This window comes from Sphaerodactylus townsendi, linkage group LG02, assembly GCF_021028975.2.
Source record: "Sphaerodactylus townsendi isolate TG3544 linkage group LG02, MPM_Stown_v2.3, whole genome shotgun sequence".
NCBI lineage: Eukaryota > Metazoa > Chordata > Lepidosauria > Squamata > Sphaerodactylidae > Sphaerodactylus > Sphaerodactylus townsendi.
In genome coordinates this window covers 60,462,067-60,487,368 of record NC_059426.1, presented here as the reverse complement: position 1 = coordinate 60,487,368, position 25,302 = coordinate 60,462,067, and the positions used below count along the sequence as shown (strand labels likewise).

Here is a 25,302-nt window from a genome sequence, read left to right as displayed (position 1 = left end):
ACATAACTCAGAAGACCAAGCAGCACCTCAAGGATCATTTTTTAAATTAACCTTTTCAGCTCAGCTCTGAAGTGGATTTTTAGCCAATACTTAAAGGTTATTAACCACTCCTTCATCTCCAAAACACATTGGCCAAGTTCAGTACAAATGGAAAAATAAAGTATTTACTTCAGGATCCCTAGCAGCTGGCAAAAAAAGAAAAGAAAGATGACCGTACACCCTCAATGTTAATATTAAATGCCTTTATCCATGAGGATACCATACAATATTTGCGGTGAAAATTGGCATTAAAAATTTTAACAGAAGCTGAGACATACTAATTACCTCGATGGAACTGCCTAATCTGGACTGAGGAGCATCTAACCCAATTTATACTATGAACATAGTTAATGTGTATAGACAGTTTGTGACAGATAACAGCTCCTCTTACATGGATGAAGTATGAACTGGTTCTTGGCAGAAAGAAGTCTAGATCCCCTGCAACAATGGAGTAACATCTATGTTTTACTGTATTAAAAAAAAGTTCTTTAGCTTTCATTTCTACAACTGCCAACCTGTCAATATTTCTACAGCAAAATTCTCCACATAAAACAATCCAGTTCAGGGGTCTGCAACCTGCAGCTCTCCAGATGTTCCTGGACTACAATTCCCATCAGCCACTGCCAGCATGGGCAATTGGCCATACTGGCAGGGGCTGATGGGAATTGTAGTCCAGGAACATCTGGAGAGCCATAGGTTGCAGACCCCTGATCCAGTTAAAGGAGAAAGTGCCACAGCAAAACTACAGCTGAAAATTAAGAATAACTCATCTTGGGCTGACAATGAGGAAACTGAAATTGTTGAAGACAGTCTATTCCTTAGCTCCATCATCAACCAAAAGAGAGACCACAGTGAAGAAATCAGAGGGAGACTGAGATTGGGAAGGGCAGCTATGAAGGAGCTAGAAAAGATTCTTAAGTGTAAGGTTGTGTCATTGGCAACCAAGATTCAGTTAATGTATGCCATAGTATTTTGTGTTTCTATGTATGGATATGAAAGCTGAATAATGCAGATACCTTTGAACTGTGGGACTAGAAGAGAGTGTTATGGATACTGTGGACCACCGAAAGGAAAAAGTGAGTGGGTCTAAATCAAATCAAGCCTGAATTCTCCCTAGAAGCTAAAATTGTTAAACTGAGACTGTTGTACTTTGGTCATGTTATGAGAAGATAAGCCTCACTGGAAAAGGCAGTAATGCTAGAAAAAGTTGGGGGCAGCAAGAAAAGAGGAAGATCCAACCTGAGATGAATTGGCTATAAAAGAAGCCACAGCCCTCAGTTTGCAAGACCTGAGCAAGGCTGTTAACAGATAGGACATTTAGGAGGACACGGATTCATAGGGTCACCATGAGTCAGAAGCGACTTGGCATCATTTCACACATGCAAACACTCCAGTCAGATTTTGCCTAGTTTCTCCCATAATTTCTAACACCTTCTACCTTTCATGTTCATCCTCACACTTCCATATCTCTTTAGAGACTGCTCTGCGCTATCATGACAGGAGCTACCAAACAAGTTAAATAAAAACCTTCAGACTCATCAATTTCACACCGTTTTTCTTCAAAAATCCCTGGATTTATAAATTAAAAGACACAAATAGTTAACTCCTCTTTATTGGTCAAATGTATTGGTCTTTGGCTTCATTCATTCATACGGTTTTCCATTTGCTTTTAATGGGAAAACTCTGTTGAACATAGGTTATTAATTTGGATTTATATCCCCCCCCTTTCTCTCAGTTCTCCTGAGAGAACTAAGACTACCCCAAGGTCACCAGCAGGCTTCATGTGTAGGAGCAGGAAACAATTCCAGTTCATCAGATAACAGTTTGTTGCTCAGGTGAAGGAGTGAGGAACCAAACCTGGTTCTTCAGATTAGAGTCCACCCACTTTTGACCACTACACCATGCTGGCTCTTAAAATAAAAATATTCGCTGAGGACAAACGCTTGCATTTGAAATCTGAAAGCCAGCGTGCCTCCCTAAAAGTCTTCAATCAGGACAAAATGCAAACACAATGTGATGGCCCTTTTGAACTCTGGGGCACCATCCTAAAAACTTATGTGGCCGTTCAAAGAACCATTCTGTATTTCAGATGCACGACACCAGCTAATCCATTGCAGCATGTTTTGAAGACGGGTTAGAAAAATATAAAAAAAACTGTACTACATTTCTTTTAAAGACTCAGAATACAATTCTGAATAGAATCGATGTGCATGCATGCTTAAGCCATAACGGAGATCAAGTGGACCGACTGTGCACATTCACAAAAGAAGTAGCCTTTCTGATCGCAACGCCCATCCTCCCCCGTCTGATCCCGAGTCCGTCCACGATATTTCCATATGTCCCTTTCCTTTACTTTATCACGCCCTCCCGGTTGCGAGCTGTTGGAAATATCACTACACACAGTTACCAGGCTTCTTTCAACCGCACCCACGCTCACACAGCGCAACATATGCTTTTCCTTCAGCCAATTGCGAGTGAAGACGACTTTTCTTATCTCCCGTTGGCTAGAACTTTAGCACGTGACCGCGACATCCTCGCGCAGATGAGGAGGGCGACCTCCGAAACCGTCGGCGTGTGCGCGCTCGCGCTCGAGAAGGAGGTGGAGCGGTGGTTATAAAAAAAAAGTAGAGGCGTTTGCCAAAGCCGAGCCATCAGGGCACGTGCCACGTTTAGGGCGTCGGATTGGACAATTAATAGTCCGAAAATTGTTGCACTCGTTTGTGCGGCCGGCCTCTAGTGCACTGTAGGCCGGCTGGTTAGCGCCGAGCGTGCGCGCGACCGCGCTTTGCTCGCCCTCGGGGAAGATAACGAGCTTGGGGGCGCGCGCGGAGGCAGCGGCTGCCCCAGCCCCAAAGAAGGCGAATGCAGCGGTCCTTAAAGCGGCCGTCCGCGGGTGAGGAAGAGTTTCTGGCTCTCGCCGCCAGGTAAAGCGATTGGGAAAGGCTGCCTGCTTGTTGTTTCCTGTTACTTTTTCTTACTCATGCAGTTAGGGGTGGGGGGAGATCCATAGTCACTGGTCCGAGGGTGGGGAGACAAGGAGCTGCTGTGAAGTTAGACTGAGAGGAGTGTGTGGGGCGGACTGAGTTTCTCTTTTCTGCTCGTCCGTCTTATTTCGGGGGTGGTGGTGTCACAATACAGGGCTGGGAGAGAAAGTGTCCCTGTGTAAAGAAACTGTCTTGCTGGCGTAACAAATAAGTAAGGGAGAAAGGAGGGGTGGGTTTCTCCTGTCCCGTAATGGCGGCATTAAATGAGATGCCATGAAGTCCCCTCCCGATTTGAGGGCGATTTGTTATGGGATGCAGAACCAGGACAGAAGGAAGTGTCATTTCAGTTATTATTATTAATTCCAGATGTGGTAGCAAAATAATGCAGAAGTGGCACTTTGGAGAATAAACTGAAACTGGAATAAATTTTGTTTTTTGGTTGTTAATAACATGACCAGTTATGTGTCTCTTGCTTCGGGAGGGGAAGGTAACAGTTACCCTTGTCTACTTTTGGGCATTACGCCCTGGGATGAATTGATGGTTTTACTTTAGGAGTGGTTCCCATGGTCTTCATGTGGCCGTACAGAGTTTATAAGAAAGTCTTATTCTTCTCTTCCCCCTTCCCCACCACCATGGTCGACTTGGGCGGTTTCTTGACTTAAAGTAGGGTGATTGCCTCCGAACATGGAAGTTCCATTTAGCTATGATATTAAGTAGGATCAGCAAGGAAGGCTGCCGACTTACTGTGTCCCAGAAGGACCTGAGGGTATGGTCAGAGGACTCATGACTGAGCAACCTTTGTGAAGCTAAGCTGTTCACCTTCTGGTTAGTGCTTATATGGAAGACCTGTTTGAAACCCTTTGTGTCACCCAAAGATCCTTGTGTTGACAGAGTATATCGCAGGTGCACTGAGTTCTAGAGTACAACCCCATGGTTGCAGTCCTTTCAGTTCTGATGTGGCTAAAGTGTCTGGCTAGGTGTGAAATCTGCAGGGAATGCAGGGAATGCAGCTACAGATTGATATGCTAGTTTGATTCTTCTGAAATTTTCCATTGACGGAAAGACTTTTATAATCTGAGTGGGATTTCTTTGCCTGCTCAGGCCAAAATACTGTTCCTTGTGATGGGATAACCCCTGGAACAGCATGGTGAGTGGTAGTCTGCCAGAATTTTCCTGGTGATCCAACACAGTGTAGTTAGGTACTTGCTGTTAGTGTTGGAGGAGGTAAGAGATAAGCAAGGTGTGTTGAGGGAAGGAGAGATGGGATAGCTAGGAAGTGCCCCACCCATACCTCTGGAAACTAGTATGAGGTTTCTCTTTCTTACTGGAGTAACAACTGAAATTATAACTGTCTCTCCCCTGCTTCTTTACGAATCTGAGACTTGCCAGGTTGATTTCAGACCTGCTTATGCATATGGAGAGGCATAAACTTATACTAGAAGCCAAACATTAAATCACTACTAATTTAGCACTTGTGCTTTCTGAAGATGCATATAAAATGGTGGTTTTTATACTAAAGTAATAAATAAACTGCTTAGTTTGTGGCATAATTGATAGGAGTTTTGTGCTGGAGCATGGTATTTACAACATCTGAAATGGTGCCTTTAGAAAATACAGTTTTCTAACATTATAAAACTACACCAGGGGTTCTGGTTCTGCATGATTGCCGCTTCACTTAGCTTGTGCTGCCCTTTAATTCAGTGCAAGGACAGTACCAGTGGAAATATATAGATTTATTCTACTTTTTCTTTTATATCTGTTAGAGGGATTCTTAGTAATATTAGTACTTCAGAGTCACTTCCAAATGCTGTATCTGTGCCTATCAAGGAGAACTGTATGTATATGTGTTGCATATAATTATTGGCGGATATATTGTTCAGTATGGTGTAAGGGCAGTTGTGCAACACAGCATTGGGAGAGGATTGTGTTGCTTCATGAACTGTGTGGTTCTGCAGAATACACTGACTTTATATGAAGATTTCCACTTTAAAATTCATATTAAAAAGTTACTATAACAAAATATGTTAGAAAACTGCTAAATAATCTTTGCACAATTTAGACTCTTAATATAAATCCTTTTGGTCAAACAAAAGGCCATGACAGTTTTTCAGAGCTTTTAATTTAAACGTGGTTATTCTTAAAAAATGCCAGCTATAACTGAAATTTAAAACCATTTTTAAAAAATAACTGCATTTGTCCACCCATTTGCATGTCAGGGATTTAGTTATGTCACCCCAGTATTATTGAAGCAGTCAAAGCAAACTTCTTTGAAGAAATACTGAGTGGTGGGGAAGAAAGTTTTTTATTGGTTTTGCAGTTGCTTTAAACAAGAAAAAGTATCTTCCTTAATTTAGATGGAGCAGATGACATAGTTTATTTCAAACTACCTGGTTATTATAATTTCCTTTTGTGTTGCCATTTTTTTCAAATCTGGAGTTATTGAAACAATGAGAGAACATGTTGACTGATCATTATATGAACCAAACATTATCCAATGGATTTTTAATCTGAGGGTGGGTTGTTGCGTTATACCATAAATTAGCCCTGTAAATTCAGCAGCTTCGCCTTTTCTGTAGCAGACTGGGGAATGCAAGCTAGAAGGTTATTGAGAGAAGTAAACAGTGATAAATTATCACTAACTTGGATTACAGGTTAAACTTCTTGGGGTAAAAAAAAATCAGCATTTCTAGGTTAGCCGTGAGAAGCTTAAGAAAAATATTTGCTGTTTCTGCCACATGGCAATCTGATATGAATAATCAGCCTCTCACTGTTCTTCTCAAACCTTAGAAACATGATGACCCAACCTCTGATTTTATTTTTGCAGGTTTCTTCTCTCTTATCAGCAAATATTAAGATTCCCCTTTCAAACTCTGTGTGGTCAGCCACATGTGTCCCATCAAGCCTTCCATCCTCTTAACATCTTCAGAATTGCACTGCTAGGTAGGGATGTATATTTTAAAAATTGGTATTTTTTGAATTCAGACATGTTGGAGCCAAAAAATGTTGGTATTCCTGATATCTCCTAATTTTATTACTGGCATCATTACAGGTTTTATTCAGAAATCTGAATTCATTTGCACCATTACATCCTATGGGGAAGTTATTCAGGGGATCTGGAGATGTTTTATAAGCTAGACAGCAAAACTGCTGCTGCCTGTCCCCAGAAGGATCCTCAAGTTTCAAGAAGATTAGATCAGTTCTATGGATCCAGTTCTATGGGCCCCAAAGGGGATACCCCCATCCATACTCCATTATTTATAATGGGGTGAAAACAGCCTTTTTTCTCCAGAGCAAAAGAAAAGATGCATGCCTGTAGCAACCACTAGTCAGTGCCTCCCCTGCCACAAACCAACACCAGCCCCAAACAACCAAAACGGAGCCCAGAAATCCCAGCACAGCCACAAGCCAATATGGCAAGCCCAACAGAACCATTGTCAAACCACAGAATTCTCACAGGGCTTTTAAGAGAACCAAGTGCAATCCACAGAAGTCCAGTAGAAGCATCTTAAGCACAAGGGGCACTTTTGCAAGCCCAGCAGAATTCATGGCGAGCCACAAACATACATAGCATTACTTCCCAAGGAAGGCCTCAGAAAGTAAAAGGGAAGGCTTTTTTGTGCAGCTTGATCCTCCTCTCTCAGCAGTCTACACACACTCACTGCCTCGGGGGAGGAGTGTTAAGTGTTGCAGCTGCCCTTCATCCCTGTGGCTCTCCTTTTCCCACCTCTTCAAATAGAATGCTATAGTCATGCAATTTAGTTTTGTTATTTATAGTGCTCCCTGTTCTATTCTATCCATTTCACTTCCAACAAGATGAAGAATAGTTTGGTACAGCTGTATTATTTTCAGCATTCAATTTTGATTTGGGGTGGCTGATGATCCAGCGAGAACCACCTTCAACATCCCCCTGTAACATGCAGGTGAGGAGTTTCACTGCAGGTGGGTTTGGAATGGAATTCGGGATGGTTGGGATTTTGCCATCCAATGGGATTGTGCCATACAAGTAACTGCCCTGCTGCTGCTTCCTAGTGAATTTAATTTGCGGGAGAGTGTTTTCCCCAGACGTCTCAAGACAGACTGAGAGAGGATGCAGACACAAGCATATCCTCACTTCACTTGCTCTCAGAATCTAGCAATAGATTGTTGAACAATAGCAAGTTAACTTTCAGGAAAACTAGCTTCCTGTGTGTCCTTCAATTGGCCATGGGACCAGGCATGAGCAGCTCATACTGACAGTGTTGTCCATGTGGGAGAAAATGCTAATGCTGTGCACTGATTGTAGGGAACAAGAGGAGAGAGGTCTGGCCAAACTGTCTCTTTTGTGGCCCAGTAGCTCACTGAAGCTCAGTGATGTGCTGCTTGTAGGGTTCAGCTGGGTACTCCATCACCATTGCAGCCGTCCTGTCCCATGCACTTCTTGCTCCCAGGGGGGCTGAGTGCCCACCTGATGAGCTCCATCTCCAAATCATCTTGACTATTGCTGTGGAAAGGATACTGCATAGCAGGCAATGTTCCCTCCAATCAACTGCAGATCAACTTTCAAGCCCTACCTCCTCTGCTTATGCCAGTGCGACCCTCTTGGCCTGCATGTGCACAACACTCCAGGTTAGCTGACATCTCCTGTGAATGACATGTTGGTCTACTCTGCAATCCTGTCCTTGATACACAGGTCACATGTGATCCTCAACATGTAGACCTGCTGGGTGAAAGGTTGAAGGCAGGACTTAATACCCTCTTGCAGCCTTTGCACTAGCATGCTCACTGCTGAAAGCAAGTCTGCACATCCTGTAGCTGGCTCCAGAAAGAGTGCTGTTTCTCTAGAGATGTTTGGATCATGGGATGACCAGAGCCGAGGTTGCCATGTCAGATGAGAGCAACTGCATGTAGCCCCTTTGAGGCTTAAGGGTCTCCACAGTCTGAGAGATAGTCAAGCATTTGTCCTGGTTGTGCTGGCTCTCCTTCTGCACAATCTCGATCTTGGAAATCAAGGCTTTCGAGGCTCTTTTCTGCTCCACCAAATGCTAAAGCATAGTGTAGATGGAGTACCAGTGACTGCTGGCATTGCACATCAGGGATACACTAATTACCCCTACTTCCCTCTGTGGTACACCTCTGAAGATGCCAGCCACAGATGTAGGTGAAACGTTAGGAGCAAGATCCACCAGGCCATGGCCACACAGCCCGGGAAACCCAACAGAACCAGATGAATCCGGCAGTGAAAGCCTTCGACACCCAGTTGTTAAATTATTTTAATCCCACCACCAGAACCGGTTGTTAAATTATTTGAATCCCACCACTGCTTCACCATATTTCGGAGGAGGTGCCTCTTAAAATTTAATGTTTGAACCTGCAACTAGAGGTTTTATATAATAACAGCAGGTAAAATAGCGATGATCAGGCTGAAATATAGAAGTGTGAAAAGAATTCAGGGGAAGGATCACTTTTCTAGCATGAAAAGTGGAAATGTTGGGAAATGGTTTGAAAGAAGTGTTTTTGAATAGTACTGGCCATTTATGCTGCTGTAAACTTTGAAAATAGATGAGAAAATCAGTGAAGTTACCATGAATACATTTGACTGGATTCTAAAAATATTTTTAAGGCTTGGAAGAAAACAGTTTCTAAATGTTGCAGTATACAGAATGTTTTTAGATGCTTGTTCTGCAGACTGCTAAGTACATTACTGTTCCTGCAGTATGGTCATAGGGCTTTGTACAACCCAGTCTGACTTCTCTAGTTTCTTGCTTGCCTTGGATTCTTTGATCTTGTGCATTAAGTGAAAAAAGCTGATAAATGTTTGGAAACATACTTGCTTGCAGAAAAAAAGCAAATTTTAAATAATCGAGGGTTACATATTCTGCAATTTATGACAGTCACAGTTAAAGTTCATATTGGGAAGCTATAGATCTTTCAGATCCAGATTTTTCAAATAAGTTTTAGTTAGACCTTATTTAAATGTGATGGTTCTGGTGGAACATACCTCTGCAGTGTGGCTTGTATGCCCCTAGTCTAGGTAGCTATATATGCAAAGTGGTCAAAACACAATATTGGAATATTAGCACAAATACCCATCTGGGATAAATCTCCAATATATAAACATTGCTGATGGGGGCCCACTTGAGAGTCTGAGCTTGTGTGAAGTAGCACAGGTAAGTTCTTTAATGCTAATATTTTCAAGAATTTGTTGTTTACTGAGATGGAGTAAGATATGGAGGTAGCAAATTTGCCCCATATTTGCAGCCTTCTTTTATGTATACTTGCTCAGAAATAAGTTCTATGACATTCAGTAGGATTCATATAGCAGTTTGTGCATAAAATTGCCATCTTGCATTGTATAGTAGGGGTGATAAATGATTGAAGAGTTAGTATTGTCATAGCAGAGGTGCTGTATTTTTCTACTGTTTTTGCATAATGTTGAAGTCTGTATATTATACGATCATAGAGCTCTGCTGGGATCATTGCTCTTCCCTTTCCATGTCCCCTACCGTTGGAATAGTGGCAAATCTGAAGATGGGTACCTAGGAGCTCTGTTTCTAATGCTCCATTTCTAGGACAATGGACTGCTTGAATAAAGTGAAGGCATATATATATTTTGAAACAGTACAGTGTTATGTGTTCTATACATAATGTGTCATACAAGAAACTTGCAGGGAGGGTATGTTACCTCCACCTTTGTTTCCTCCCTCTCCCCCAACTTTTCCACCTCTGACTCTTTCTCTATCCTGCCACCCCTTCTCTTACTCTTCTTCCTTTTTCTGTTCACCTATCTGTCCTCTATTTCTTTCTTTCTCCCTGCCACCCATCCTCACCCTTAGCAGCTCATTTGGACTGCTTTGGAAGGGTGTGCCAAGGGTTCCCCACACAGCCCTGATTTACTGGCTCATCTGAAGCTGCTCCAGATGGGTGTGGCTAGACCTCCCTTCCCAACAGACTTGAGTTTGCCTGAAGCAGCTTCTGACTCCCACTAACGGCCACTGCCACCAGACCTGGTATGAAACCCTCTGGTGGCAACCGCCACTACTTCCCCAGGTAGTTGGGCAAGTGTAACAAACTTGCCCCACCCTGAAGGGCTGGCGTACAGCAGGCTTAGTTAAGAAGGCCTTAGCAACAGCCAGAGTAAATAAAAAGGCTCCACAAACAAAGAACCCACCTGATTGGTTGGAAAAGGTCCAATAACGTTTGGCCAAAGCTAGGGGGAGCTAATGTGCTTACAGTACTTAGAGTGAGGACAGTTCTAATCAGAGTCTGTCAGAGAGCAGTCCAGACTGAAGATCAGTCAGAGTTTGGGGTCTGAAATTGACAGTTGAGAGAGAGAAGGATTCTGACTCAGCTGTGTTAGCTGGCAGGATTCAGATAACTCTACGAGCTGTGAGGAGGCTTGCTAGAGGGTGGAGGAGCCCTGAGGAGCTGGCGAGGAAAGGGACCCGCCAGTCAGAGAGCTTGACAGTGAGACTGTCCAGACCCTGAGAGTCTGGTCCCTACCCAGCAGTTCCAGCACACCAAGTCTTGGGAGGCCCAGTCCAGTGGCAGTTTGGCCAGTTTGGGACAGTGGGAGCGGGAGGCTTGGATGCCAGAATCTCACAGGGCATAGACTGGGTGTGTGTTGATTCCAGTGGGGTGAGGTACAGCAAAAGACTAGCTGTCTGTCAGTAAAAGGCGCTTTGATGTTTTTTTAAGAGTAAAACCTTTCCTCTGAAAGAGAGACACTCTGCGCAAGTGTCTGTGTGAAGAACTAAAAGAGATGCCAACAACGTCTCTGAAACCTAAGTGAAAAGAACCTCTCTGTAACCGCCAAGCTTTAGTACCTCTCAGAGCCAGTTTTAAAGAAGCCTTTCTTTTGTTTTAAAAATAAATTTCAGTTACCATGTTCAAATTCCCTCGTGCCTGTGAGAGTCTCTCTGTGTGTGTCTTTAGAGTGGGTAGCCGGCTAGAAACCCCAGCCATTAGGAGTTCCCTCCAAAACCGTTAAAGGGACTCTGAAGTAATTTCCCCTCAAGTTAGAGTGGGAAAGAAGTGGGAATCTTTAAAGTCTTGGTGGCTAGTAACAGTGTGGGGTTCTCTAGTTATCTGAATTAAATGGTGGCAGCGAAAAGTTAACCAAAAGGAGGGTTCCTGAAAACAGCTACCAGGAATCCTTTCTACCAGAAGCTTCGATCCTTTACAGCAAGCAATTCTGTTTTTTTAAAATATGCAGACAATGATTTTTTTAAAAAAAAATTGGGGAACATTTAAAACCACCACCTTTATATATATATTTTTTACCTTGTCAGATTTTTCTGCAAACTGTATTCCAAGTTTGAAGAAACATCTGGCTGGGGTTAGTGTGCCTCCTATCTGTGGATTTAGGTATCTTCAGATAGGGGTCATAAGTAGGAACGAGACAGATAAATGTTTGGAAATAAAACATTGACTATATTTCCTTTTACGAAATCTTTAATGTTGCCAGAATATTTTTTAATGACTTGATACATTTTGGGACTCAACTTTCTGCCTCCTAGCCATTTTTCTGTTTGGAGAGATGGTAAAGATTCTAGAACTGGGTGCTTATTTGTTGCATTTCCAGAAATGAATAAATGACAGTGGATGTTCATCAAGGTAAAAGATAATAGAACAGGCATTATATTATTGTCAGTCTGGATCTACACCTCAGGCTCTTTTAAGAAACCTTAATTGGTATCTGATATATTCATAGGGACTTTTGCAAAGTTGAATATTAAATCTGTTCGTCTGAATATTCTACTTTGGTCTAGAAATAGCTTGCCACAAGAGGTTATTAAAATTGTATGTATTCGGAATGTGTCTGGTTAAAAGAATTTGGTAGTGATAGTTCTACTAAAATAATCTGACACTTGCTGGGGAATCATGTATTCCTTGTAGGAATTTTTACTAGAACTGGTAGATTCATATTACTTTTTTAATTAGTTGGCAGTATACCGTAGATGGCATCCCACATTAGCATTAGTTTGGCAGGTTGGCCAGTCAGTTTTGTTTGTACAAAGGTAATTGAAAAGAGCTTTGAAAAAGAATGGACTTTTAAAGTATTGTATGGTTATGAGACTGGACTGACACTTTGCTGTTCCTTATGGTTGATTAATACTTCAATATGAAGGCTCTGAAGTTTTGATAGTGGCCTGATATAAACCTCTTCAGGAAAATGCCAGCCCTGATTCAGAGCAACTAATGAGCACCGAGCATGTATTTCCTCAAATCTAGGTTTGATCACTGTGCAGGCTTTTCTATTCATGCCCGCAAATTTTTTTTGAATGTTTCATCAGTTACATTGCATAATACTGTTGTCCCAAGAGAAGACCAAGTATCATGTAGCCATGGCAACAACATTTTTTGTGTAGGCTTTCAAATGTAGGAGGATGCAGGTATCGTTGTACCATTGCTCAACGTTTTCATCTAATTGCTTTAAGTGCAAAATGCTTAAGTGAAGTCAGTTTGGGGACTGGGTGTGGACAGCATTATTAATGCTCTTTACTTGAAGCTTCAGAACAGAGGGTTTCTTCTATATAATCTACAGTTGGATTTTGGGAATCTAAAAGCACAAGTGGCTTGCAATCTGAGTCCCAATTCTGAAAAGTAAGAGAGATTGCTATCCCTGTAAAAATGCTGAGATATGATTGTACAAATAGAATTACCTGGATTTGTTCTACTAAAAATAGTTCATCTGTATTTTTAATGTGCATAAGATACTAATTTCTGAATGTTCTGGCCTATGTGAAAGTGAGGAAGGAAGATGCAAAAATAGCTACCTAATTCATCTTCATGTACTGAGCAGCAAAAGGTAATCACTTGAGTCGCTGATGTGCTGCCCACACAAAATTAGGTAACAAATCATAATAGAAATAGTAATTTTGTGACTTACTAGTTCAGTGCTTACTGCCTGACCCATGTTTTATGGCCTGTGTTCAGATTATTTGCTTGAATTAACATACTTTTGAATGATTAACTACACAACCACCATTATTTCAATAAAGGCAATAGTTTCTATTATAAGCGACTATTTCTTAGACGAGCTCTTACTAGCACATGCTTCATTATTGACTTTATAGGTAGTAATTATTTATAGTAACTGGTAGTACCTGTCCTTATTTAAAATGCTACTCCTTGTTCCACAAGAAGGTCAACACTACTTAAGATAAAAACCATTTATGAAAAAAATATTTTTAAAAATGTATCCCATCTATTTAATGCAGGTGTTCAGACAGCTTACAACAAATTAAAACCACAAGGCAAAACATGTAACAAAATTAGAAAACACAATAATTAGGAACCAGATATAGCAATAAATATCAAAACTCTCATTACATATTCAGATGAATACTTCTTGACACCTAAAAGTTGACAAACTTGGTTCTACTCAGATGTCTCTGGGCATGAAACTACTGTCAAAGACAGGTTGTCCAGTTTACCATCCACTTAACCTTGGATGATGTGATACCTAGTGCACTGACCCAGGAGATTTATAAGGCCTAGTAGGTTTCTGTGTGTGTTGTCACGTCCAAGTCGTACAAGAATTTATAGGCAAAAACTAGGACTGGAAGTGACCTGGAAGCTGGTGAAGATCTTTTCCTAATGGCAGTTTCACCAGTCATTTAAGAGACTGTTATATTCTAAACCAGTCAAAGTTTGGGAGCAGGATAGGTCATCCATGGGGTACAGATGGCATATCAGTTTAAGCTACTAAAATGTGCTTTTAGCCATGACGATTATCTGGGTTTCCAAAGTGATTTGGCTAGCAGTACTCCCAAATTGTTCCCCTTCTGGGTATAATCCTATGTAGAACCTGTTCCCTTGACTATTACTCACATCACCATGATATCTCCATATTTTTGTATTTTTTAAAAAGATATTTGTCCCACTTTCCTTAAATACAAGATAGCTAACAAAACAGTCAGTAGAACAAAACGGAGGCATCTGAATTGGCTTCAAATTATTGGTTCTTTTCAGACATAGTTCGATTCAGATAATAATGGGCTACTGCCTAGTTGTTAGATCTCATAGTTAGAGGGCGTCAGTTTCCCACTTTATTTGTTGTAGAATACCTGCTTACGTAGATGTTGCTGTAGCTTTAAATTAATAATGCTTTCATTTACTGATTTCGTAACCAAACATTAAAATGACTAGTCAGCCACGTTCTTGCAAAGACTTATCTAGTGACAGCCTTTATATAGGAACTTTATTCGACAGACATTCTTTAGCTTTATTCTCTGTGGATTTCTAGAGGTAGCTGGTTGCTTCACTGTGTGAATAGAATGCTGGACTTTGTCTTTGGTCTCTTTTATGTTCTTACCCCAGCATTTGAAAACTCAACAGAAATCTTATGGCTTAAGCTTCCGTCCGTCCCCCCCAACACACACACACACAAACGAATATGAAGTTTAATTCTGATCCTTCCTCTTCTGAGTTCTGTGGTATGTACAGTGTGACACTTTCTCTTAATTCTGGACACACTGGTAATGTACAGAGAGCATGAATATTAAGATATTGGTCTCTAAGCTTGGTGATCAAGATACATGGCCTCACTAATAAAATTTGTAGCTGTCACTCCCTGCCCCCACCCCTCCACTTTAGAGGGCATTTTAAAGCCATACATTTGTGAACATGTGGATGTATTGTAGGTTAAACTCTGTCTCCATTGTTGGGATGCAAATGATTTGCTTAAAATACGTGTGACTTCATAGACAGTGAATCTTCTTTTCCAAGCATTTGCTACATATATATAAATACAACCTACTATTACTACAGTTCAGACAAATTTATTTAGATAAATTTAAACCTATTTTAGGAGTTGGATGCTTGAAGGATTTAACAGGCAAGGTCTGTTTGTATCTGTAAAGACTAAAAGCTTGGGCTTCTGTCTTTAAATAAAGGCTGCTTTCAGTTGCATAGAAACTGGAGAAATCCAGTGAATGCCAGCTGCATAGAAAATCAAATAGGTGGAAAAATTATGCTATCTTGCTTAACTGTTTTCATTGATTTTTAAGCAGAATTTCAGAAAGTACTCAGTTGGCTTTCTAGATTTTGGAGATGTGTGGTTATATTTAAAACAAACTAATCTTTGTTGGCTCTTTACAGCTGATACTGTCAATATTTGACATGAGTATTTAACTGAATGTGGCAACCTCAACATCTACATTGTTTTGCATTAGACTAAAGGTATAGAAGTGTGGTACATTTTTCATCTCTAATTTGAACTATTGTTGCTTAATATTGTAAGTTCTTTATTCCTCAGCTTCTCAAGATATATGATGATAAATTTAAACCTGGGCTTAAATACTTTAATAATCTTCTGGTAGTATTTACATAGTTGTGTTTACTCACATAGTGAATTGTGCTCTGCTTCTAAAAAACATGGGCCTCAAGGAACCTCCTGTTCATTAAGGGAAAGTTGTAATCAGAACTGTGCTCCCACTGAATTCTCCTTAATCAGTTGTTGACAGTCATAAGACTCAAAAGTATGTTTCTACTCTCATGTTGAGGGAGATTTGGGGACTCATAGTCATGCATAAGTTGTGCCGAGGAAGTCTAACCCTACAGCAGCATCCTAGTTTTGTATATTGAAGATAGCATTTCCAACACATCTGGCCTCCATAGTCCTGTTCCCTTTCTCTCCCCCCCCTCCCATCCCTATTCTTCCTTTATTCCCCTTATAGTTGATTTTATGGCTCCTTTGGGATATTTGGTGAGAAAACTGGTATTCTACAACATGGGCGTATTTAAGGATAGCCTTAGATGTATCTGGCCTGTACAGAAAACACGTAACCTGCATTGCAGAGTTAAATTAGCCATCTTTTTAAATAGCTCCAGCTGCATTTACTATAATAGGATGCTTCAGTTGCCTCACTGTATCCTGTGAGTCAGTGGGTTCTTTTCTTGACACTTTCATGTCTTGTACTAAAGTTTATGTCCCTTGATGCCAATCTGTATGTTCAGTGCGAAGATATCGGATTTATTTAGTGAAATGCAACATCTGTTTCTTGACTTTCAGCGCATTGGTCTGCTGTGGTGAAACTTGACAACTGTACAGAAGATGGCTGCTAGCAAGACGAAAAACCAGAGTTCTCTGGCCCTCCATAAAGTAATCATGGTTGGCAGTGGTGGTGTTGGCAAATCAGCCCTTACACTTCAATTTATGTATGATGAGGTAAGGGGTTTTCTGTATTCATCCATCTTTAAGTTTATTTTATCAGTTGTCGAATTGCTCAAGGGTGGCTCTGTGGTAATTTTTCTGACTTCATGTTTACTTTCTTCTGTGCAACAGCTATATGTTTGTTTCAAGAAAGAACTTAGTTTTGTTCTTCCATACTGAAGTATCTTTCTAGAAAATGGTAGTGGAACCACTAGGCCAGTTTATACCCGAATTAGGTATTTATATATTACAGTTCAGATGTTACATTCCTAATCCTCCAAGTCAAGCCGATATTCCGAGCACTATATAAAAGCAAAGTTAGTGCATCATGTGCAGCTTTTCTGAAGAGTTGTGTATTGCCTGCAATCCCGTAGCAACCCAGCATAGACCCAGAAACTTCTATTGGTAATCTGTTACCCTTTAAAAGAAGAGATACATGATTGGCTTTATGACAACAAATATATGTGTGGTGTTGCTTGTGCTCTTTCAAATCTCTGAAGTCATGGGTGGAGTGTTTCTTGAAAATAGAGCTTCAATCCAGCATAGTTTGTTGTTGGGTGGATTAGTTCAAATTACCAAGAAAAAGACTGGTTGACATGAATTACTTAAATCAACATTTCTATTGTTTAGATACTGTTGCTGTTCCTGTAAAAAAATACTCAAACTGAGTAGAAAGCCTTTCCAAACACGCTCCCTAGAGAGCATTTCCCTCCATGGATAAAAACTTGTAGGTGGTCCCTGGCCTTAGAAATATCTGACTATCCTCAAGCAGGGCCAGAGGGTTTGGTGGAATTCTCTGTTGAACAAGACCCTGGCTCTGTGATACCTATATCAGTTCTGCAGAGCTTGCAAGGCAGAACTATTCCACCAGTCCTTTGATTGAGAGCAGCAACAGCATTTCCAATATACCTGGCCTCTGTACCCTAATCCCTTTCTGTTCCTTTTCCTCCACCTTCCCTGTTCTTCCTTCATTCCCCTTAATTAGAGCTGATTTTATGGCGCTTTGGGAAATTTGATGAGAACTGATTGTGAATTTTTAACTATGAAATTTCTGTTGTAAGCTGCTGTGAGCCCATCAAGGGGAAGGGCAGCCCATAAAACAAATTATACAATAGAATATTTTTTAAAACTTCAGCGGGATGTTTGTATGTTTCCTAAATGCATATTTTTATATGGGTTGTGTTTTACAACCTACAGACTTAGTGTAGCGTAGACATTAAGAGCAGCAGACTTTAAACTGGAGAATCAGATTTGATTCCACACTCCTACACATGAAGCCTGCTGGGTGACCTTGGACTACCCACAATTCTCTCAGAACTCTCTCAGCCTCACCTCAAGGTGCCTGTTGCGGGGAGAAGGAGGGAAGGCTACTTTGTTACTCCTTGTTAGCTATTTGTTAGCTACTTTGTGACTCCTTAAAAGAGAGAAAAGCAGGTATAAAGACCAATTGTTCTTCTGTAGAAGGGTGGGTAGAATGAGTGCCAGACGGTGCAGCTTTTCTTTCCAGTGTTGTCGTTTGCTTTAGTCTTCCCCTTCTCCTGTTAACCCTGCCTTGTCCCACAGAAGCAGACTATTTTACTCAGACATAAAAGCTGATTGCTACTAGGAACGTCACTTGTCAAAGGTCTTATAAATGAATTGATGGAAGATACTTGTGGTAACTTCCTGGTGCTGGTCCCCAAGGTCAACCATAATAGCACTGTTTTGGTGTACGTAATTAATTTATAGGCCGCCTTTCTCACTCAAGCTGGATTACAAAATATTTTTTAAAAGTCAGACAGCAAACATTGCAATAGGACTAGGATTTTTTAAAAAGTAAGTTAATTGCAGCTGGAACACTAAATTTTGATTCCCTCCTCCTTTATCATCAATACCACTCTTGTTTGTTGCCCATTTAGAATTGCATATTCTACCTTATATGTTCCTCTGTGGCAATTGTGTACTTCCCAACAAGTTATTCTTGCTGTCCTCTCCCTCTGTAGACTGCGATTAGACATTGTCCAATTTTCACTTGTGGCTGCTATATTTGGGAATAGCCTCTGAGGGGAAGACTCCTTTCTCTTGACCTGGAAAAGGCTTTATCAGACTGAGTTTTTAGGACAACTTTTGACTGTTTTGAGTACTGGTTTGGGGCAAATGACCTATCTATGCATCAAAGCTTTTTGATGATTATAGATTTCACTAAGACTGTGTGTAAGAATTATTGTATTGCTTCTGTTCGTTTTGTTACCTACTTTGGACCCTAATTGTTGGAAGAAAGGTCAGCTTAAAGTTATTTTAAATAAATGAATTTAAATATCGTATTGCACACTGTTCTTGTCAGCCACCATTAATAGTTTGATAACTCATCTATTATTTTCTTGCCAACTATAATGGTTCTTCATTTGCTAGGTGGCATTTTGGAATTGTTGATGCTTACTGCAAATGGAGTGACATAGTCAAAATCAAGGGTTTGAAAGTGAATCTTGGTATTTCCAACCTAATTGCTTCTCTCTCCTCAGTTTGTTGAGGACTATGAACCTACAAAAGCTGACAGTTACAGAAAGAAAGTTGTTCTGGATGGTGAAGAAGTCCAGATAGATATTTTGGACACAGCAGGTCAAGAAGATTATGCAGCTATTCGAGACAACTACTTTCGTAGTGGAGAAGGTTTCCTTCTAGTTTTTTCCATTACTGAGCATGAATCCTTTACAGCAACAGCAGAGTTTAGGTAAGTAATTACCTCTTCTTATGGACTATCCTCGGTCTTAGTCCTTGAATAAATTTGGACAACACATAGTGTAAAACATAAAGAAATATAAGATGTAATACAGCATGCTCGAGTACTGAAATATATAAATGTTGACAAGAGTATGCAATGCTGAGGCCAGGCGATACTAGTAGGCACACACATAAAAATGCATGTTTCTTTCTTAGTACCATTTCTTAGAGTGCTGAGGCCTCTGTGGAAATACCCTTACTGAAAGAAATCTGAGAGACTTTAGTCATCAGATGGACTCTGAAGAGTTTTGGACAGTGTGAAGCAAAACCTGGCTGTGTGTCACCCTATATCCGTGGTGGCGAACCTTTTGGGTATGCTGGCAGGGGCTGATGGGAATTGTAGTCCATAACATCTGGAGTGCCAAAGGTTCGCCACAACTGCCCTATATGGTACTTGTGTACCCAACAAACTTCCCTGATCCCTGGAGTAGTTCTGTATTTTAAATTTTTCCTTTCTTTTTATTAGATGTCAGGCTAATGGGTAAATAGGTTCTTAAAAAAAAATCTGGTAACATGCCTGAGGCATAAGGTTGGGAGCAAGCCTGGTGATTGAACAGTGGTATGGTTCATGGATACTTAATTTCAGGCATTCGAATTAGGAATCTCGACTCTTGCTGCCGCTGGAAGACTCATGCACATTTGTTTTTCTGTTTTAAAACTTAGCTGTGTCTTCATCCTCACTTTAAAAAGTTTTGCTGGGAGTGGCTTCCATGCAGTTTGTATGGTAGAAAGGCAAGATGTGAATACGGCATAATAAATAAACTTTCTGAAGGCTTACGATCTTCAGAATATTGGTTGGAAGTTTCCTGATCTTGCATCTTCAAGGCTCAGATAGTTTTTTAAAAATTGGAGTTTTTATCTTTTTAAGAGTTACCCATAAATTAAAAGTTTAAGCATATTTCTTTTTTACTTGAGTTGCTTTCTGAGCTCTCTTTGTGGTAGGCAAACATTTCTGTTTCCAGTTAGCGAACATAAGAGCTCATGCAATGGTTTTTGCATAGACTGCCTTATACGTTCCGTATGTACTTCCTTGAAGGTTACCTTTTTAAAAACATCTGTTTCAAAATTACTAGTCAACATTTGGAAGTTGCTATTGTTGTGTTCTTCTGTATTTAGGGAACAGATCTTACGTGTGAAAGCTGAAGAAGACAAAATACCTTTGCTTGTGGTGGGAAATAAATCTGATTTGGAAGATCGCCGACAAGTGCCTGTAGAAGCAGCCAGAAGTAAAGCAGAGGAGTGGGGTGTGCAATATGTAGAGACATCTGCAAAAACCAGAGCAAATGTAGATAAGGTGAGATATCTTCTCTGCAGGTTTCCACAAATGTGCTTTACCCAGCTGTGGTTGGTAACTGAGAATCGCTCTGGCAACTAGACCTCATTTCTGGCAATCAGTTTATATTTTACATCATTCCTCAACTATAAACTGTAGGAAGGCAAAATCAACTGTTTAGTATAAGTGTACTGGAAAATCAGTAATAGTTATTAAAGGAATGTAAAGACTTTCCATGAACTCTAACTGAGGAATTATTTCCCCTCATTTCACTATTGTCCCTTACTATTTTAACAAATAACTAAACTAGAGAGCCAGCATGGTGTAGTGGTTAAGAGCAGGTGCACTCTAATCTGGAGAATCGGGTTTGATTCCCCGCACTGCCTCTTGTGCTGTGGAGGCTTATCTAGTGAACCAGATTAGCTTGTGCACTCCAACACATGCCAGCTGGGTGACCTTGGGCTAGTCACAGTTCTTCGGAGCTCTCTCAGCCCCACCCACCTCACAGGGTGTTTGTTGTTTGGGGTGGGGGGGTGGAAGAGAAAGGAGTTTGTAAGCTTTAAGTCTCCTTACAGGAGAGAAAGGGGGGGGGATATAAATCCAAACTTTTCCTAAATTTCTGCCACACTGTGTTGGATGTAAGTGCCATCTGAACTCTGATTCCCCCCTCCCCCATGGAGGGATCTCCTTGATAGGACACAACCTCTTGTAACTCACTGGAACTGTATCACCAAAGATTAGGGGTGGTCAAACTTGCTTAACCTAAGAGCCTCATAGAATAAAGTTCAGACATTTGATAGCCACAAGACATGAACAAATATTACACACACATTTTTATCATTACATACAGATTTTGTTATAAACCTTTATATAAATATTAAGAAATACACTTACATAATGACTATTAATGTATGCAATTTTTATTAACATTAAATGAGACTGCCAAAATAAAAACAACAAGGGTGAAAACAGATGATGCTAATGATACTTGTTTGTCTAAGACCTTAAATATCTGGTCAAAACATGGAGAAAAATATGTAAATTGGGGATAGTTACTGGCTATTACTGCTAGTAGAAATGTAGTGAATCTCCATCTTTGCTGTGAGTCATTTAAAATCTGGCTAATGTGTTTTCAAGGATGAATGAGCCAGCTCCGTCAGGTTGATTTGCAAAGATTGCTTTGACTTCACAAACTTCATTACAGAATACAGTGATTCACAGCAATATGCTATAACCCACATGATCTACCCTCATGCAAAAACATAGATTTCAGGAAGGTCTGTTAAGTTCCTCAGCTTTTGAGACTTTATCCCCGAGCTACGATAAGTGCCAAAGGATATGATCACAAAAAGGAAGCACCACCTCTACAGGGCACTCCCCATTCTTCATAATCACCACCAGAGAGGAAATCCAGTGAACCATGCAGGAAGAAAAAAAAAGAGGAGGAGGAAGTTGAGGTTACTCTGGTTAAATTTAGGTGGTGGGACTCAGCAACAACAGCAGAACACACCCTTCTCTCAATTTTATATATTGTGAGGATTCTGCAGCTGTTCCAAGTGTGTGGAAACAGCCAAGGGAGACATCTTTTCTAGGCTAAAACAGGCCTGAGAAAGGAAATGGCAGGAGCACAGTGAGAAACAGCGACTGTGGCTGCCTCTGTCAGCCTACTCTCAAAACACTACTGGGAGGTTCTTTATGCCTCCCTCAGAGAATCCATTAACACTAACCTCCAAGAGTTGACTAAGGCCGTTTCCGCACGGCCTCCCTGTCGCCTCCACGCCGGCGAGAATTCCGCCGGCGTGGAGGCGAAGGCCGTTCGCATGCACGCATGCGGACGGCCTCAGCAGAGGCCGGCAAACGGCAGGCGGCTCCGCACAGAGCCGCCTCTTCCCCCTGCCCCGTCCCACTCACCTTGTCCCCGTCGTCGCCTGCTGGCCGTCGCCCCCCCCCCCCCACCCCCCCCCCCCCCCACCCCCCCTCCCCCCCCACCCCCCCCCCCCCCCCCCCCCCCCCCCCCCCCCCCCCCCCTCCCCCACCCCCCCCCCCCCCCCCCCCCCCCCCCCCCCAACCCCCCCCCCCCCCACCCCCCCCCCCCCCCACCCCCCCCCCCCCCCACCCCCCCCCCCCCCCACCCCCCCCCCCCCCCACCCCCCCCCCCCCCCACCCCCCCCCCCCCCCACCCCCCCCCCCCCCCACCCCCCCCCCCCCCCACCCCCCCCCCCCCCCACCCCCCCCCCCCCCCACCCCCCCCCCCCCCCACCCCCCCCCCCCCCCACCCCCCCCCCCCCCCACCCCCCCCCCCCCCCACCCCCCCCCCCCCCCACCCCCCCCCCCCCCCACCCCCCCCCCCCCCCACCCCCCCCCCCCCCCACCCCCCCCCCCCCCCACCCCCCCCCCCCCCCACCCCCCCCCCCCCCCACCCCCCCCCCCCCCCACCCCCCCCCCCCCCCACCCCCCCCCCCCCCCACCCCCCCCCCCCCCCACCCCCCCCCCCCCCCACCCCCCCCCCCCCCCACCCCCCCCCCCCCCCACCCCCCCCCCCCCCCACCCCCCCCCCCCCCCACCCCCCCCCCCCCCCACCCCCCCCCCCCCCCACCCCCCCCCCCCCCCACCCCCCCCCCCCCCCACCCCCCCCCCCCCCCACCCCCCCCCCCCCCCACCCCCCCCCCCCCCCACCCCCCCCCCCCCCCACCCCCCCCCCCCCCCACCCCCCCCCCCCCCCACCCCCCCCCCCCCCCACCCCCCCCCCCCCCCACCCCCCCCCCCCCCCACCCCCCCCCCCCCCCACCCCCCCCCCCCCCCACCCCCCCCCCCCCCCACCCCCCCCCCCCCCCACCCCCCCCCCCCCCCACCCCCCCCCCCCCCCACCCCCCCCCCCCCCCACCCCCCCCCCCCCCCACCCCCCCCCCCCCCCACCCCCCCCCCCCCCCACCCCCCCCCCCCCCCACCCCCCCCCCCCCCCACCCCCCCCCCCCCCCACCCCCCCCCCCCCCCACCCCCCCCCCCCCCCACCCCCCCCCCCCCCCACCCCCCCCCCCCCCCACCCCCCCCCCCCCCCACCCCCCCCCCCCCCCACCCCCCCCCCCCCCCACCCCCCCCCCCCCCCACCCCCCCCCCCCCCCACCCCCCCCCCCCCCCACCCCCCCCCCCCCCCACCCCCCCCCCCCCCCACCCCCCCCCCCCCCCACCCCCCCCCCCCCCCACCCCCCCCCCCCCCCACCCCCCCCCCCCCCCACCCCCCCCCCCCCCCACCCCCCCCCCCCCCCACCCCCCCCCCCCCCCACCCCCCCCCCCCCCCACCCCCCCCCCCCCCCACCCCCCCCCCCCCCCACCCCCCCCCCCCCCCACCCCCCCCCCCCCCCACCCCCCCCCCCCCCCACCCCCCCCCCCCCCCACCCCCCCCCCCCCCCACCCCCCCCCCCCCCCACCCCCCCCCCCCCCCACCCCCCCCCCCCCCCACCCCCCCCCCCCCCCACCCCCCCCCCCCCCCACCCCCCCCCCCCCCCACCCCCCCCCCCCCCCACCCCCCCCCCCCCCCACCCCCCCCCCCCCCCACCCCCCCCCCCCCCCACCCCCCCCCCCCCCCACCCCCCCCCCCCCCCACCCCCCCCCCCCCCCACCCCCCCCCCCCCCCACCCCCCCCCCCCCCCACCCCCCCCCCCCCCCACCCCCCCCCCCCCCCACCCCCCCCCCCCCCCACCCCCCCCCCCCCCCACCCCCCCCCCCCCCCACCCCCCCCCCCCCCCACCCCCCCCCCCCCCCACCCCCCCCCCCCCCCACCCCCCCCCCCCCCCACCCCCCCCCCCCCCCACCCCCCCCCCCCCCCACCCCCCCCCCCCCCCACCCCCCCCCCCCCCCACCCCCCCCCCCCCCCACCCCCCCCCCCCCCCACCCCCCCCCCCCCCCACCCCCCCCCCCCCCCACCCCCCCCCCCCCCCACCCCCCCCCCCCCCCACCCCCCCCCCCCCCCACCCCCCCCCCCCCCCACCCCCCCCCCCCCCCACCCCCCCCCCCCCCCACCCCCCCCCCCCCCCACCCCCCCCCCCCCCCACCCCCCCCCCCCCCCACCCCCCCCCCCCCCCACCCCCCCCCCCCCCCACCCCCCCCCCCCCCCACCCCCCCCCCCCCCCACCCCCCCCCCCCCCCACCCCCCCCCCCCCCCACCCCCCCCCCCCCCCACCCCCCCCCCCCCCCACCCCCCCCCCCCCCCACCCCCCCCCCCCCCCACCCCCCCCCCCCCCCACCCCCCCCCCCCCCCACCCCCCCCCCCCCCCACCCCCCCCCCCCCCCACCCCCCCCCCCCCCCACCCCCCCCCCCCCCCACCCCCCCCCCCCCCCACCCCCCCCCCCCCCCACCCCCCCCCCCCCCCACCCCCCCCCCCCCCCACCCCCCCCCCCCCCCACCCCCCCCCCCCCCCACCCCCCCCCCCCCCCACCCCCCCCCCCCCCCACCCCCCCCCCCCCCCACCCCCCCCCCCCCCCACCCCCCCCCCCCCCCACCCCCCCCCCCCCCCACCCCCCCCCCCCCCCACCCCCCCCCCCCCCCACCCCCCCCCCCCCCCACCCCCCCCCCCCCCCACCCCCCCCCCCCCCCACCCCCCCCCCCCCCCACCCCCCCCCCCCCCCACCCCCCCCCCCCCCCACCCCCCCCCCCCCCCACCCCCCCCCCCCCCCACCCCCCCCCCCCCCCACCCCCCCCCCCCCCCACCCCCCCCCCCCCCCACCCCCCCCCCCCCCCACCCCCCCCCCCCCCCACCCCCCCCCCCCCCCACCCCCCCCCCCCCCCACCCCCCCCCCCCCCCACCCCCCCCCCCCCCCACCCCCCCCCCCCCCCACCCCCCCCCCCCCCCACCCCCCCCCCCCCCCACCCCCCCCCCCCCCCACCCCCCCCCCCCCCCACCCCCCCCCCCCCCCACCCCCCCCCCCCCCCACCCCCCCCCCCCCCCACCCCCCCCCCCCCCCACCCCCCCCCCCCCCCACCCCCCCCCCCCCCCACCCCCCCCCCCCCCCACCCCCCCCCCCCCCCACCCCCCCCCCCCCCCACCCCCCCCCCCCCCCACCCCCCCCCCCCCCCACCCCCCCCCCCCCCCACCCCCCCCCCCCCCCACCCC

At 47.6% G+C, this 25,302-nt stretch overlaps 1 protein-coding gene across 1 annotated transcript in view; it reads left to right on the top strand.

Moving 5' to 3' along the window:
• Positions 1–2,698: 2,698 nt before the first annotated feature.
• The window catches only part of RALB (RAS like proto-oncogene B), a 67,851-nt gene continuing 45,247 nt past the window's right edge, over positions 2,699–25,302 (top strand). Inside the window, exons 1-4 of the mRNA XM_048484507.1 lie at positions 2,699–2,963; positions 16,018–16,173; positions 18,660–18,868; positions 20,035–20,212. Of these exons, the coding sequence (XP_048340464.1) occupies positions 16,060–16,173; positions 18,660–18,868; positions 20,035–20,212 (501 nt within the window). The 5' untranslated portion in view covers positions 2,699–2,963; positions 16,018–16,059. The remainder of the gene's footprint in view (positions 2,964–16,017; positions 16,174–18,659; positions 18,869–20,034; positions 20,213–25,302) is intronic.